Here is a 15,041-nt window from a genome sequence, read left to right as displayed (position 1 = left end):
CTTGACTTCTGAAAATTTCACAGATTCTGTATATAAATTGCCGCTATATCAACAAATCCTACAAACAAAATAATATTAATATTTAAGGGGGGCTCCCATACAGCAAACGTGATTGTTTTGGCCTTTTTTGCTCGTAATCAATAATCCCACCAAAAACATTTTCATGTAAAAATGTCGCCAAGATGAGCACATATAGTTCGGGGTGTCAAAAAGTAGTGAGATATCACGTAGAGCCAAGTTTCTAACCTTACATACTCAGCCCAAAATCTAAAACCTTAATTTTACACTAAAGCGCGGCAAAATACTTGATAATAATATAATGTGTCAGCCGTACGAGAAGAATCTAAAAACTCTACACATTAGTCAAAAGGCCCACTATGATGAATGACATTATCATGGATGTGTGGTTGCAAAATGCCACCGAAAGTAACACCAACGATTCATACTTCGGCGGGAGTTCGGCTACAAGTAAAGGAGTGAGCACACTGAGACGGGCCGTGCCGGGGCTCATCGCAAAAATCCGCCTCCATACTATTTGTATGGAAGCGGATGCGCGTATCGCACTCTGTGTCGGGGCGCAGCGGATTTCCGCTTCCATACAAATTGTATGGAGGCAAATTTTTGCAAAGAGCCCCGGCACGCTGAGCTCCGGCACGGCTCGTCTCAGTGTGCTCACTCCTTAAAGGTTATCGCACATTTATCAGCTCGTACGCATTTCGTGTACTATGCGTTCGACGCGTACGGCGCGTGCGGTGCTGACGGCTGACAAATGTGCGATCAGCTTTAAGCCAACAAAAGGCAGCCTCTATAATGTATAAAACTTTTATTTCAATACATAATATGTTTTACCAGTGGCCCGTTATGAATTAATCTCACATAATTAAAGTTACACACATAACACAACTATGCCATACTTTCAGGTAATCGTATTTTATATTATTAGAAGAAAATTATTGCATTATTGAAATACTTTTATACACAACAACACAATATGGACTCTGCCATTCTTATTTGTAGCAACACTATCATTTACAGTATATTTACCCTGGTAATGTTTATAATTAATGTGTGTACATGTATTTGTAAAAATTCTATTACAATAGTGTAGATAACTGTGTATTATAATTTTTAATTATCATTAACAAACAACAATGCGATATTACCGTAAACTGCATTAGCTCTTTGGCGAGGAATTGAATAAATAAAATATGGTATTTGATACCCAATAATTAAGACTAGATAATCTAGATATACGTTATCTATTTACAAAAAGTACAAAACAACTACAACGAAGTATATTTGCTCTGCAAAATTCTATACAAGTTTAAAAAGTGATTGTTCCTAAACCAGTGTTACTGGCCAGTATGATTTGACGTCACCATTGAGGGGCTATATTGTATTAAAATATATTTTTGTCACGTATCAAAATCTAGCGCTAATTTCAAATGCGCAGTAGCGTTTTCAGGCTATTTTCTGACAGATAGAGTTGCCAACGTGAAATTTACATGGCTGGCAACACTGCTGACAGATCTTCTGTCTCAAACATCAAAAGGCAACGCTTTTGTTGATTCGGTACAAGACGACGTGATGTGCAAATATCCGCAACAAAATACAGATAATATATATATTAGATGTCGCCATCATACTGTGCAGTGTCGTTTAGAAACAACAAATTGTCTATGGTCATGTGACTCCATGCGCCTACGGCTATGAAATTTCATTTAGCATCCCTCTAGATATCGACTTACCTCACAAATCAGTCTCAAAATCATCAACTCAACATGCCCGTTACCTGATTGGTTAAATATAACATTGAACTATACTGGACGTCATGCTATCTCGCTCACCCGCATAATGAGTGAGCGGGTAAGCACGATCTCCTGCAGCGTATAACATAGTTTTTATTATTAAAACAAGTCTAATGATTTTCTTCGTCATCTCCATTCGTATCTCCGTTCACTATGGGCGGCACGGGCGGCTCGATGGGCGGGGCTGGTATCACCTGTACAGATACAAACCATAGACAATATAAAAAGTATTGTATTTTTCGAAGTAATATTTATTGTGCGCGTGTGAATGACGCAGTTAGTGGAAGATTACGAATTTCTTAGCGTTTCGCTTTCACCTTTTGCTTCTTAGACATGAAAAGTTTTGTTTACTTATATAAAAGTGTATAATTAAGATAAATCCTTCCTTTGACATACGTATCCTTCTAAAATGTATATTTTTATTGTGGATAGCAGTAATACAACTAGATTGTCAACAGAATAGAATATCACAGAAACAAAACGGGACAAAAAAGCAGTATCAATGTTTGCTTCACAGCACTACGAAAATGTAGATGTAGTAATTTTAAGTAGCAACATTTACATACATGTAGTGTAGTCGACACATTTTTACTATGCAGACATAAGTCTGTGCTTATGTATTATTTAAATTGGTTTAAATATGTACTTGACTTCTGACATCATACATGGAACATATTATAATTTTATTGAGTGAACCTTAAGCACGAAAAATAATTTACAACAAAAATTGCGACAATCACCGTACCAAAGCGAATTCCAGATTTTAGTTTACAACTTGAATGAGCATATAACGTTATCACATAACAAAATCCACCGCCCGAAATTAATTATTAAACTTAACTGGCAACATTGATCTTCTGTGTCTATGGTTAATTTCCACCATCCAAAGTTGCTAGCAACTTCAATTTTGAATAAGGAATAAAATGAAACAAAATGTAAATGACAGTATTTTTTTAATTTGTCATGTTTTTTGCCCAGACGGCATTGTAGTTGCCAGCAACATGTCGCAATATGTCGGTCAAGAATTTCCTGGCACATCGGCATCAGTGTCCTGTTAGAAACATTGAGAATTATAAGTCGGCGAAAGCTTTACTTAGGTTAAGCGATTAAGCCGAGGATAGGTACAGTACAAGGTAGCACCTTGTACGTAAAGCACATAAATAGCAGCTGTGTGTATTTCTTTGAAGTTTAAACTAACAAATTCAGGCAAAGTTATAGAAAATGATAACAAACTAAGTTGCCTAAAATCACGCATAAAATGTGTTGTGTGCGTACAAGTATCGAACTTGAATCGTTGTGTTTAATAAATGCGTGCAAGAGTCTGTGCTTGCACTCGTACACTCATCGGAGGTTCTGGTGCTGGGGGGGCAAATAACACAGGTTCTGGGCCAGGGGCGGGGGGCAAATCAGATTTTTCATAAGCTAGGTGTTTATAAAGAATAAAAAATTAATAATTTGTAGTTGTAAAAATATTGTATTGCAAAGAAATGGCAAAAATTAGTTTTCTTAATTTTTAATTTTTATAGATAAAAGTACTAGATAATATACATAGTAGGGACGTCAACATGATCCAGGGGGGGGCAGTTGCCCCCCCCTCGGTACGCCCATGCCTGCGAGCGTACTTACATCGAGCATTGGTCGTTGCGTGAGATATTAATGCTTGCAAGAGTGTACGTGTATGCGTGAGAACTGAGAGCCGGCTTAATTATTGTGTTAACTAAGTGTGAGTGGGTAAGCGACGTACATTCGTCTATGTGTGCGTGCATGTGTGAGATCGAATATACTCTCTGCGGACTTAGTTGCATTTACTAAAAGTGTGAGTGTGTTTGTACAATTGTATGTGTGCGTGCACGTTTGCGTACTCACAGCGGGCTTGGGGCGATGCGTGTCGACGGCGTCGACGGACAGTTTGATGTGCTCCTCGCGGCAGCCGTACGCGACGGGCGTGAGCTTGATCACCGTGTGCAGCGGTACGTGTAAGTACGGTAGCTCATCTGAAAGATAACAGTTACATTTACTCGAGTATAACATAATACATAACTTTGTTGGATATTGTGTACTCGTGTTTATTAACAGTCAAAACGACTTACGGCCGTTCCCAATATTTGATCTAGCTCTGGTTTTGCCTTACTAGAGATAGGAATAGCTCACATTAGACATTAGAGACATATATTTTATGTAAATTGTGAGCTATTTCTATCTCTAGTAGGGCAAAACCAGAGATAGATCAAATATTGGGAACGGCCGTTATTGTGATTGGTCAATGTAAATGTAACGGTATATGCGGCAATATTAAATGCTTTCCTGACATTAACTGCCTCCTTAAAACTAGCCCAATTTCAAATAATTTGTACTACAGCTTACAGGAATTGTATAGCATAGTAATCCGTAGCTCTCGTCAGTACTCACCGGCGCTCTTGTCCAGGAAGTAGGCGAGCAGGCAGCGCATGACCGCCTGGTGCGACACCACCAGCACGTTGCCCTGCCGCTCCAGCTCCATGATGACGGGCTCCAGGCGCGCCACCAGGTCCTCGTAGCTCTCGCCGCGCGGGTAGCGGTACGCGAACTTGTTGGCGTCGCGCGCGTTGAAGTCGGACGGATACTTCGCCTGGATCTCCGCGTACGTCATCTCCTCGCAGATGCCCTGGAGAAGAAAGTAATGTTACCATATACCGTAAGAGAAATTCACATATTCTGCAAATCGTAGGCATATTACGCACCTAATTTGGTCCAGTTATGTCAAGTCCAGCCACAAGATCACAATGTTCGATACATTACTTGACATTATAGCCCAGACAACGTAGGTACGCAATCTGCTTATTTATCTATTTATCTGATGGTACAAGTCTTTGGACGTAATTTTTACAATTTTTCGTGGCCATTGTAGATGACTACAATGCCACGAAGTATATATACGTTTTAAAAAATTTCAGCTTTCAATCAAAAGTAACTAGACTTAAATGATTAAAGGCCTGTTTCACCACTTCCTGATAAGGCTATCCACCAATTAACTTGACAGAGCAAGTATGGAGAACCTGTCAAAAAAGTTGTGAATAGCCTATTAGGCACTTTATCAGAAAGTGGTGAAACAGGCCCTAAGTCTAGTTACTTTTGATTGAAAGCTGATACGATCGAAAGTTTTCTTAGCCGTAGTTCATGACTATCAGCTCGCTCAGTGCTGCAAAATTTGGGGTTTAATTCATGAAAGCAATTTCCAGTGATTTGATCGGTTCAACTGATTTTTATCAGGATTCCTTTCTTTCTAAATTTAATTTTGTGTTCTATGGTGTGTACGTACGGCGTCGATCTCGTTGAGCGCCTTCCACCGCTCCTGCGGCGCTCGCACGTCGTGCACGGTCTGTATGGCGCGGCGCATCCACGACGTCCACACACGCAGGTGCGGAATGTCCTGCGCGGAGATGTACTTGGCGAGCGCGCCGGCGTACGCGCGCCCGCGGGCCGACAGCTCGCTGTCGCCGCCGATGCGACCGACCAGGTTGTGCATGCTCTCGCCGTGCTGCCAAAATACAATACATACATAATATTATAAATGCGAAAGTGTGTCTGTCTGCCTGTTACCTGTTCACGCCCAGACCGCTGAACCGATTTTGCTAAAAGGTATGGAGACATTTTGAGTGACGGGAAAGGACATAATAGGTTACTTTTTATCCCGGAAAAATTACGGGTTGCGCGCGATAAACAAAAGAGTTCGAACCTTTTTGTATGGAGCGTGGCATACCTAATAAGTTTCAAGTACATACTTAAAATGTCGTATTTTGGTGTACACCTTTGAAACATACGCCAATCGACAGAGAAAATAATTACAAACAACAAATACTCTTTGACAAAATGTCATAAATGTTATACTTTTTGAAATATTTCAGGTTGTATCTAAAATGTTATTAAATTTTACATTTTCAAATTGTAATAACTCAGAAAGTATATTATTTAGGACATTTTGTCAAAGAGTATATTTTGTTGTTTGTAAACATCTTCTCTTTCGATCGGCGTATGTTTCATAGGTGTACACAAAAATACGACAGGTATGCCAATAAGGTTGGTTGTTCTTTGGAGCAACGGAGTTGTGACCCTCTGCTCCGAGGGCGCTACTATAGCGCATACAGTAAATAATCCAACCAAAAGCCGACATGTTGCACGCAAGCAGGAAGACTATAAGTGTACTACTCACCCTCGTGAGGTATATAGTCCGGGGTACGATGTGTATGTTCATGAGGTAGTAGACGATGCGGCTCTGTATGTGGCCCTCGTGCTTGTGCACCACCACCTTTTCGCCCGTGTCGTAGATCTACAAACGAATGGGAATAATCAAAATCTGTTTATTCTGTAATTTTTTACGGAATCGGTAAAAAAACTGTTACTGTGGTCGTACATAAAAAATATACGCATTGAAGTGGACACCCTTTGAGATTTTTCGTCGATATATGATAATAAAATATCGATAATAAAAGAGATCATCTTTGGAGCCAAAAAAATTCAGGCTTAGACGTTGAAGGGTATGTCATCCAAGTTTCCTTGGATGACCAATGGTCATCCATGAAAACAACTTCAAAAATCATAAATTAATTAGTTATTAGTTTCTTAATACGTATAGAATGCATATATTTTTTTACAAGGCATCTTAAAGTTGTGAGCGCCTTATTATTTATTTTTTGACCAAAGATAAAAACAATTTTAATAGTTCACTAGTACCACGGAAACGTACCATACATTTACTATTAAACTCTCCATTAAATTAAAGGTAAGTAATCATTAAATGCCTCTGAGTACTGTCATTAGTATGTTTCTATTAGGTTAAGCTGAAGAAAGTAAAGCCCACCTTCATGAAGCTACACTCCGACTCGAGGCTCTCCTCGAGCGGCTCGTACTTCTCCTTGTAGTGTTCTATCCGGAGCAGGAAGTCATTCAGCACGTTGTCCGTGTTCTGGATGTTGGTGTAGTCGGGGCTGCTCACCTTCACCTCCTGCAGAAGATAAGTCTGTTACAGCCATGCCACACGACGCGGTGCGGTACCGCACCGGAGGCCGTCACGCCGGACTACCGGCCGGCGGCCACACGGTGAGCAGGCACCGCAACGTTTTGCAGTACTGTAGCAGCGACGGACTCGAGCTCCCCGCGTCCCCGTCTTGTCTCGATTCCGGTGCGCGTGCGGTGCAGCGCCGGAGCGCACCGGACGGCGCCGTGTAACTTACCATACATTTGTATATGTAGGATACCGGAGCGGCACCGCCGCACCGCATCATGTGGCATGGCACTTGCTCAGTGTAGGGAAAGTGCAGGAACTATAGGTTATATATGAGATACTACGCAACAAGTTGCTGGATGAGACGGATCTTCCAATTGAGATTATTAATATTTTTGATTATTGGTACAAGAACCAGGAAAATGCTGTAAAGTGGTCTGGGGCTCTCTCTAACCTGTACAAATTAAGGTGTGGAGTTAGACAGGGTGGATTAACTTCTCCTCGTCTCTTCAACCTTTACATAAATAAGCTGATCGAGGAGCTGAGCAACACTAATGTCGGTTGTTCCATGGGCGGAGTGATGCTAAACAACATTAGTTATGCTGATGACATGGTGCTGCTCAGTCCCTCGGTCAGTGGCCTCAGAAAACTGCTAGGCAAGTGTCAAGCGTATGCTGAGGCCCAAGGACTCAGGTATAACTCTAAGAAAAGTGAACTACTTGTTTTCCAACCCCGTGAACATAAAGTTAGCACAATACCACCCGTGTTTCTTAATGAAGTTCCACTTGCTAGAGTCCATAAATTTAAATACCTGGGTCATTGGGTAACTGATACGCTTGTTGACGATGTAGACATTGAGAGGGAGCGAAGAGCGTTGGCCGTACGTGGGAACATGTTAGCTCGTAGATTTGCAAGATGCTCTGATGAGGTAAAAGTGACTTTATTTAAAGCTTACTGCCAGTCCTTTTACACATGCAATCTATGGGCGAGCTACACCCAGCGCGCGATAAATGCTCTTCGTGTTCAATACAATAATATCTTTAGAGTGCTGTTAGGACTACCAAGGTACTGTAGTGCCTCAGGCATGTTTGCAGAAATGCGCACCGATGGCTTTAACGCCATAATAAGAAAAAGAGTGGCGTCATTGATGCAGCGTGTCAAAAGTAGTAATAACAGCATTCTAAGGGTATTGACTGATAATCTTGATGGTTTGGTAAGGCATTGGATAGAGGTTCACGTTAAATAGGAATAGGCTCATTAAAAGTTCCAACGCCTCACCATTCCTAATACACAAATTGTTGCTATTGTTATTTGATAATGTGATGTACTAACATAGTTTAAGTCTCAATTATATTATTTACTAACACTATGGATTTTTGTTGTGATCCGAAATAAAAGTTATTATTATTATTATTATAACCTACTCTCCTCAAAATTAATGTCTTTTGCTAATTAATGTCTACGACGCTTTTCGAGTGGCCGAAGATAGAAAAGCTAGCGTAACATCATAAGATGGAAGGTCATAGAAGGGGGAGGACGACAACCCTCAGACATAAGGAACACGACTATAGTCCGTCAAGAAAGTGAAGAAATTAAAAACTGGCAACATCGTAGTGTCATCTCTTTTTTCTTAGATTGGTTTGAAAGGGATGACACTACGATGTTGCCACTTTTTAATTTCTTCACTTTCTTGACGGACTATAGTCGTGTTCCTTATGTCTGAGGGGGCTCAGAGAATAGAGATTGACTTTTATAATAGGGATTGAAATTTGAATTTCTGTGGCTACAGTTAGAAAGCGAGACTCTCAAGCTAGAGTTCGCGTTTTTCAATATTTTTTTTTTAATAAAATTGGAGGCAACCGTCAAACGTGTCACCTGATGGAAGGCAACTAAATCTCGCTGATAGGACAAACATTTTCAATACTGGGTCATGGACGTTAATCGAGTATGTGTATAATAATTAAAAATCTTAAATATAATATTATGTATGTACAGTACAAAAGAATAAATTTCTGTTTGGACTTATTTCAACATTTTATTATTGGTTTTATTATTTGTTGTAATTGGAACCACTTAGCATTTAAGATTTAAAAAATTGCATGCTTCTAGCAAAATATTTAATTTTTACGATCAATTTGTGACCATATTCTTGCAAATAAAAATTATGATTATGATTCCGTTGTCTAGTACTTGTAACATAAGCTCTTTGAGAACTTACCTCGAGGCCAGCCTGAAGCGTGCATAGATATTATTATTATATTAAGGTACGGGAATTATAGGTAGGCACATGTCAAGTAAATACTATAGTACAAGTTTCGGATTTGTGATACCAATTCGCAGCACTTTCGTTAAATAGAACGCTCCTTGAGTGGCCCATTCACTATCCTGCATAAGCCGGCGGATGGCAAGGCGGCCTGCCGTGAATGGGCCCTTTTAGATATAAGTATGTAAAGTGCACGTTGCAATTTCATGTCAAGATTTATTTTTAACTTGTTTCAGCCTTTTCAATGTATCAGACACAGACAACAACATTATTCAACATAAACGAGGTGTAAAAAAATTGCGCAAGTACCTAATATATATATATATATCGTAAATATTCGTTTAACTCATTCATGAAATGTGTAAGGAAATTAAAGCATACTACTAGTAAATATGTAATACATACCATAATATTCTGTTCTATAATCCTGGGGTCGTCGCATATGGACTCCACGAAGAACAGTTTGAAGCCCATCTTGTGCACCACTATGTCCCTGATCATCCGCCGCCTCTCCCGCGTCGAGTTTGTTGCGTCGAACACCTGAATAAAAAATAATAATGTCAGATTATTCTAAATTTAAAAATGCCCCTTTTCTTAGGTATTTTTTATAGGAATACTGATATACAACGGAGTTTTTGATTGGTTAATATTTTGAAATTAGCTAATCAAAAGCGCTAGTGAGTAAATAAACTCCTGTCAGAAAAACCTAATTAGAAACTGGCCATAATAGTAACTCGTATTTTACATTTAAATAAGTTTTTGTTTTCTTAAGAGGGTATTTTATGAGAACTGATTATATTAACATAATATTATTGCCAATATTGCCATATCGTTCTAGTTATTACTTTGCTTATCAAATCATATTAAAAAGAAATAAGTACTAATCGAAGAGAAATAAACACAGTACCACCTCTGCTTTGTTAAAAATAACTAATGATGTAAGGGCTGGCATGGAGAACTCAAAAATCACAGTCTTAGTCTTAATTGATTTTTCCAATGCGTTTAAAAACGTCGACCATGACATTCTTTTGTCGATTCTTTCCCGTATACTCTCACCCGAAGCTTTAAATTGGTTTTGTTCCTATCTTCGAGGACGCTAGCAGAGTGTAAGATTAGATGATTCCTCTTCTAGTTGGGTGGATCTTGAAGCTGGTGTACCTCAAGGCGGTATTCTCTCTCCTCTTTTATTTTCATTGTTTATTAATTTTATATCCTTAGTTATAGTTCATTGTGCGTATCACCTTTATGCTGATGATTTACAGGTCTACATTCAAGAAAGGGTTGAAGATTTACCTGTCGCAATTAGAAACATGAACAGGGACTTAGAGGCTATAAACGCGTGGTCCAAAAATTTCGGTCTGCATGTAAACGCCAAGCCATCTTGATTGGTAGTCCGCGTTTGTTGAGCCGAATCGACATTAGAGCCCTTCCACCCGTCGTCTTAGGTAATAGTGTTATCCCTTTTAGCTCTAGTGTTAAAGATCTCGGGCTATATATAGACAACAATCTCGATTGGCGTACACACATAACCAACGTTAGTCGTAATGTTACCAGCTCCTTGAGATCTCTTTATCGATTAAAAAACTTTTTACCTTCTAATATAAAGTTGTTGCTGGTTCAAGCCCTTATAGTTCCGCTGCTGGATTACGGTGATGTTTGTACTTTCGAACTCCGTGAAGAACTTCTTAACAAACTTGACCGTATGCTAAATAACTGCATCAGGTTCATTTTCAATCTTCGTAAGTTTGATCATGTCTCTCAATACCGATCTAAGCTGCAATGGCTGCCAATTCGTCAACGTCGATCACTGCGTGCACTGTGTACTTTGTACTCTCTCCTTTACTCTCCTAGCGCTCCTCCATATTTGTCGTCCCACCTTGAATTCTTCAGTAATACCCATAGTACGGAACTACGATCATCCAAAAACTTGCGCCTCCACTGTCCTTCTCATAATTCCAGCATTGTCCACTCTTCTTTCCTTGTACAGTCCATCCTCCTTTGGAACGCCCTCCCTCAAGAAATCAGGATGTCCCCTAACAAAAATATCTTTAAACATAGAGCTCGTCAATTATATTTACAAAATCAGTTGAATGATAATAAGTAATTAGATTGAGTTTCCACAGGAATTCATATTTAACAATTTTTTCCATATTTTCTTTTGGTAATTTAGTATTTTATTATGAACATATATTTTATGTAGGTATATTTTTTAATTATTTATTTTAAATAATTATGTATGGTTTTATCATAATATTATATTGTGTATTAGTATGTAATAGGTAAGTACGGTATAAGTAGGTTTATTATAATAAAATGTATTAAAATAAAAGTTATCAGACATTAATGTTTATAAAACTATTTATCACATCATATTTTAACTAAGTAATATTGTTTTAGAATGCGCCTATTCAACATTCTCATCATCACCCTAAGGTTGGCTGGTAGAGAATGCCACTAGGCATTAAGCCCGCCTATGTAAATATTTGCATGAAGTGTTTAAATAACTAAATAAATAAAAAAAAAATTCACGCAACATTGGCGATCAAAATATAGTGTGCAACTCCGATAGTGAAATCAGCAACTGCGTCGCTAATTTATATTTATAGTTTACTTTATTACATAAAATATTTTCTATATACAGGCAAGGCTGATTGGCTGATAGATCAACGCACACGGCACAGGCCAAAACCTTTGAACAGTTTGAGGTAGACTCTCGAAATTTCATTACCAGAAAGGAGTTTTTTCACTGCACTCCGGCAAACTTGAATGAAATATTCTTTATTGTGCACACTTATAAAGATACAAATTAAGGAGTACAAGAAAAAGGACAAAATTTGCATCAATAGCCAGGTCCACACAATGCAATTTCATCTTCAATTTTCGTCATCATCTTTTTATTCAACTTTCGTTTGGCATATCGTTGGAAAGAAAAGTGTCATAGCGTCGCGGGCATGCCTCACGTGCGATGTTGACTGCGCTATAACGCATGCCCTTGATGAACAAAAAAGGCACAGTGTGGACAAAGCTAATAGAGTTAAAGTTAACCCTGTGTTAAAATATTATGCCTTTTCGTTCATAAATTCGATGATCGAGAACGGAGAACGATTAACTATAACCAAGATTGTCGCAAATAGACCATTGGGGATTTAAATTGTAAATTAATACTTCCTGTTTCACTCGGGCAAAATGTAGTTTGCCATAAATTATGGCAAACTACATTTTGCCCGTGTTGAGCTACTTCCATTCGCAGTATTATGGCCCATAATACTGCTAATGGAAGTAGCTCAACTAATAATATTATCGAGCTATACAATTAATTACACAAAGAGGCTATCATGGTTTATAGCAGTGTAAGGTAAGGTAAGGGCACGCCGCACGGCGACGCCGCGTGGTCTCGGTGTGCCGTCATATTGTGATAACTGTGTTTATTGCACAAGTTTATATAGGTAGATTATATACACGTAGTAGGTAGGTAACAAACTGACGTCCATACTAACATTATAAAGAAATCTGAAAGTTTCTCTGTCTGTCTGTTACCTTTTCACGCCCACGGCCCAAACCGCTGAACCGATTTTGCTGAAAGGTTTAAGACTTATGAGGATACTTTCAGTCCCGGGAAAGGCCATAGGATTTATTCCGGAAAAATGTACGGTTCCCACGCGATTGCGGGCGTCATTCAGTATATTAATTTAATAGATGTATAATAGCTCCCACACCGGTTTCGGTGACGGTGGCCGATTTCATTGAAACCAGGCCAGCTTACGCAGGAGTAATTTTATAGTGCCTAAGTATGTGCGCAGTACACAAGAGCACTCTCTATTTCTTTACTCTCATAACCCAGTGGGACGGAAGACCGACACGACTGGCGAGAGATCAGGCGCAGGACCGACTTTTTACATGCCCATCCGACGCATGGATCATCTTACTTGTCAGACAATCAGGTGATCAGCCTGCATTGTCCTAACCAAACTTGGAAATAACCTGTTTCCAACGCGGGAATCGAACCTACGATCTCCGAGTCAAGAGCCGTGCTCTATACCACTAGAACACGGAGGCGTTTTTTTATTCAGTCTCATTAATAGATGTACCTATGTTATCTGCAAATGCGCAAATATTAGACACACAAGTCTTTCATCAAATTGCTTATGCAAGGACCCATAGTTTGTTATTCAGAATTACTTTTATTCGAAACTTCTTTGTGATTAGGCATTACAAAGATCCTAAATTAACTGTGAAAGAAATGTAACGTAGACGTTAGTTTAAACTTTTTGAAGGTTGGCTCTTAGCACATTACCATTTAAAGGTTGGTACTACGTGGAACTCACGACGACCTCTGTGGACCCTGCTCCGCGAATACGCGTCCTGGCCTCCTTGTCGGAGGAGGCCGCGGCCTGAAGGTTGGCACTATGTGGAGGTGGTGTCGGTACTCACCGCGACCTCGCCGCCCTTGACGAGCCACTCGCAGACGTCGTGCAGCGCGTCGAGCGCGCACTGTTGTCGGATGGCCATGGCCTCCTTGTTGTCAGCGCGGAAGAACTCGTGGCTGGTGTACGCGGTAGTCGCGTGCCGCCGGTACTCGCCCAGGTTGAATACTGATAAAAGAGAGAGTTAGCAAATGCCGTATTTTTAGGGTTCCGTACCTCAAAAGGAAAAAACGGAACCCTTATAGGATCACTTTGTTGTCCGTCTGTCCGTCCGTCCGTCTGTCAAGACCCTTTTTCTCAGGAACGCGTGGAGGTATGAAGCTGAAATTTATATCAATTACTCAAGTCTACTGTCCCTTGAAGCTGTGAAAAAATCAAACTTCTAAGCCAACGCAATCAAAAGATACAGCCTTTTATGCCGCAAATTTTCGACACTTGCAAGGGAATCAAAACCTACAGGGTGCTTCCCGTGAACTCAGAATCTTGAAATTTGGTACGAAGCAACGTCTTATAGCATAGATAAAGGAAAAATTACGAAAACCATAAATTTTTAGTTACATCACATAATATATTTTTTTTTAATAATTTTAAACTTACTACCCATTTCCTCATAAACGCGTAGAGGTATTAAATTGAAATTCATACCAAATACTCAGGTCTATAATACCTTTAAGCTGTCGGAACCCTCGGTGCGCGAGTCCGACTCGCACTTGGCCGGTTTTTTTTTTCATAATTTTGTAATGGCTGACAAGCATGATAGCAATAAAGTTGACCGTAAATTTTTTCATTTTAGTATAGATTTACTCATTGGGACGAAGGACACAAACAAAAAGAAATAGAAAGCGTTCTTCACCTATGCTGCCGCCGACAGCAAGAAGCTAATGGCCTCCATTAAACTGCGAGGCCGATAAAATTCGGTCGGACTGATCGCAGGCCGACCTGATCGGACTCGTGCACACACACGCGGAATGCAACAACGAATCCGGATAGGAAGGGCCTTCAATCATGTTGACAGCAGTTTCGCGTTTTATTCAATCAGAAAGCAAATGAAACTGGCCTATATCGTCCCAACAACATAATAGATATCTATTCTGAACCAAACAATGTACCAGCTACATCGCTAGCTGTATGATAAGAGGCATCAAACATCAACAATCAAGTGTCGCGGTCAAGGGCACCCCGCGTCAGAATGCGCACGTGGACTTTGTCATCAGGTGAGGTTTGTCCTCTTGTCATTGATAACACGCACTCCAGTAAGGAGTCTAGTGCCTGTTTTCACCAACCTCCTCCTAATGCTAGGTGTTCCCTTAGGGGCAATTAAGGGTACATCTACATATCCTTCAAGATTTCACTAATTTAATAGGCCGTAAGAATTTTTGTTAACAATCCTTTCTTCTAAAACGTGTTGAGAATTGAGATACATAACCCTTAGCCCGGCCGCACATTGTCCGAATTCTGATCAGAAACAGAAATTCAACTGTTTGAAACAGTTGAATTTCGCCGGACCGCCACCCCGCACACTATCCGAAATATTATCCTTCCGGCGAGTTCGAGCTCACTCGGCT

The 15,041-nt window shown here is 39.8% G+C and overlaps 1 protein-coding gene across 4 annotated transcripts in view; it reads right to left on the bottom strand.

The window, feature by feature from the left end:
- Positions 1-1,500: 1,500 nt before the first annotated feature.
- The window catches only part of LOC121732879 (6-phosphofructo-2-kinase/fructose-2,6-bisphosphatase), a 34,189-nt gene continuing 20,648 nt past the window's right edge, over positions 1,501-15,041 (bottom strand). For 3 of the 4 annotated variants that reach the window (XM_042122887.1, XM_042122889.1, XM_042122890.1), the window contains exons 3-10: positions 13,484-13,644; positions 9,458-9,592; positions 6,646-6,789; positions 5,998-6,114; positions 5,107-5,325; positions 4,218-4,452; positions 3,675-3,802; positions 1,501-2,002 (exon numbers count right to left, since the gene is read on the bottom strand). In XM_042122887.1, the coding sequence (XP_041978821.1) occupies positions 1,919-2,002; positions 3,675-3,802; positions 4,218-4,452; positions 5,107-5,325; positions 5,998-6,114; positions 6,646-6,789; positions 9,458-9,592; positions 13,484-13,644 (1,223 nt within the window). In that variant the 3' untranslated portion in view covers positions 1,501-1,918. Of the gene's footprint in view, positions 2,003-2,744; positions 2,860-3,674; positions 3,803-4,217; positions 4,453-5,106; positions 5,326-5,997; positions 6,115-6,645; positions 6,790-9,457; positions 9,593-13,483; positions 13,645-15,041 lie in introns of those variants that run through there. The other variant, XM_042122888.1, reaches the window with a different exon arrangement.

The sequence above is a fragment of the Aricia agestis genome, chromosome 13 (genome assembly GCF_905147365.1).
Source record: "Aricia agestis chromosome 13, ilAriAges1.1, whole genome shotgun sequence".
Taxonomy (NCBI): Eukaryota; Metazoa; Arthropoda; class Insecta; order Lepidoptera; family Lycaenidae; genus Aricia; species Aricia agestis.
This window is presented reverse-complemented; position numbering and strand designations above follow the sequence as displayed.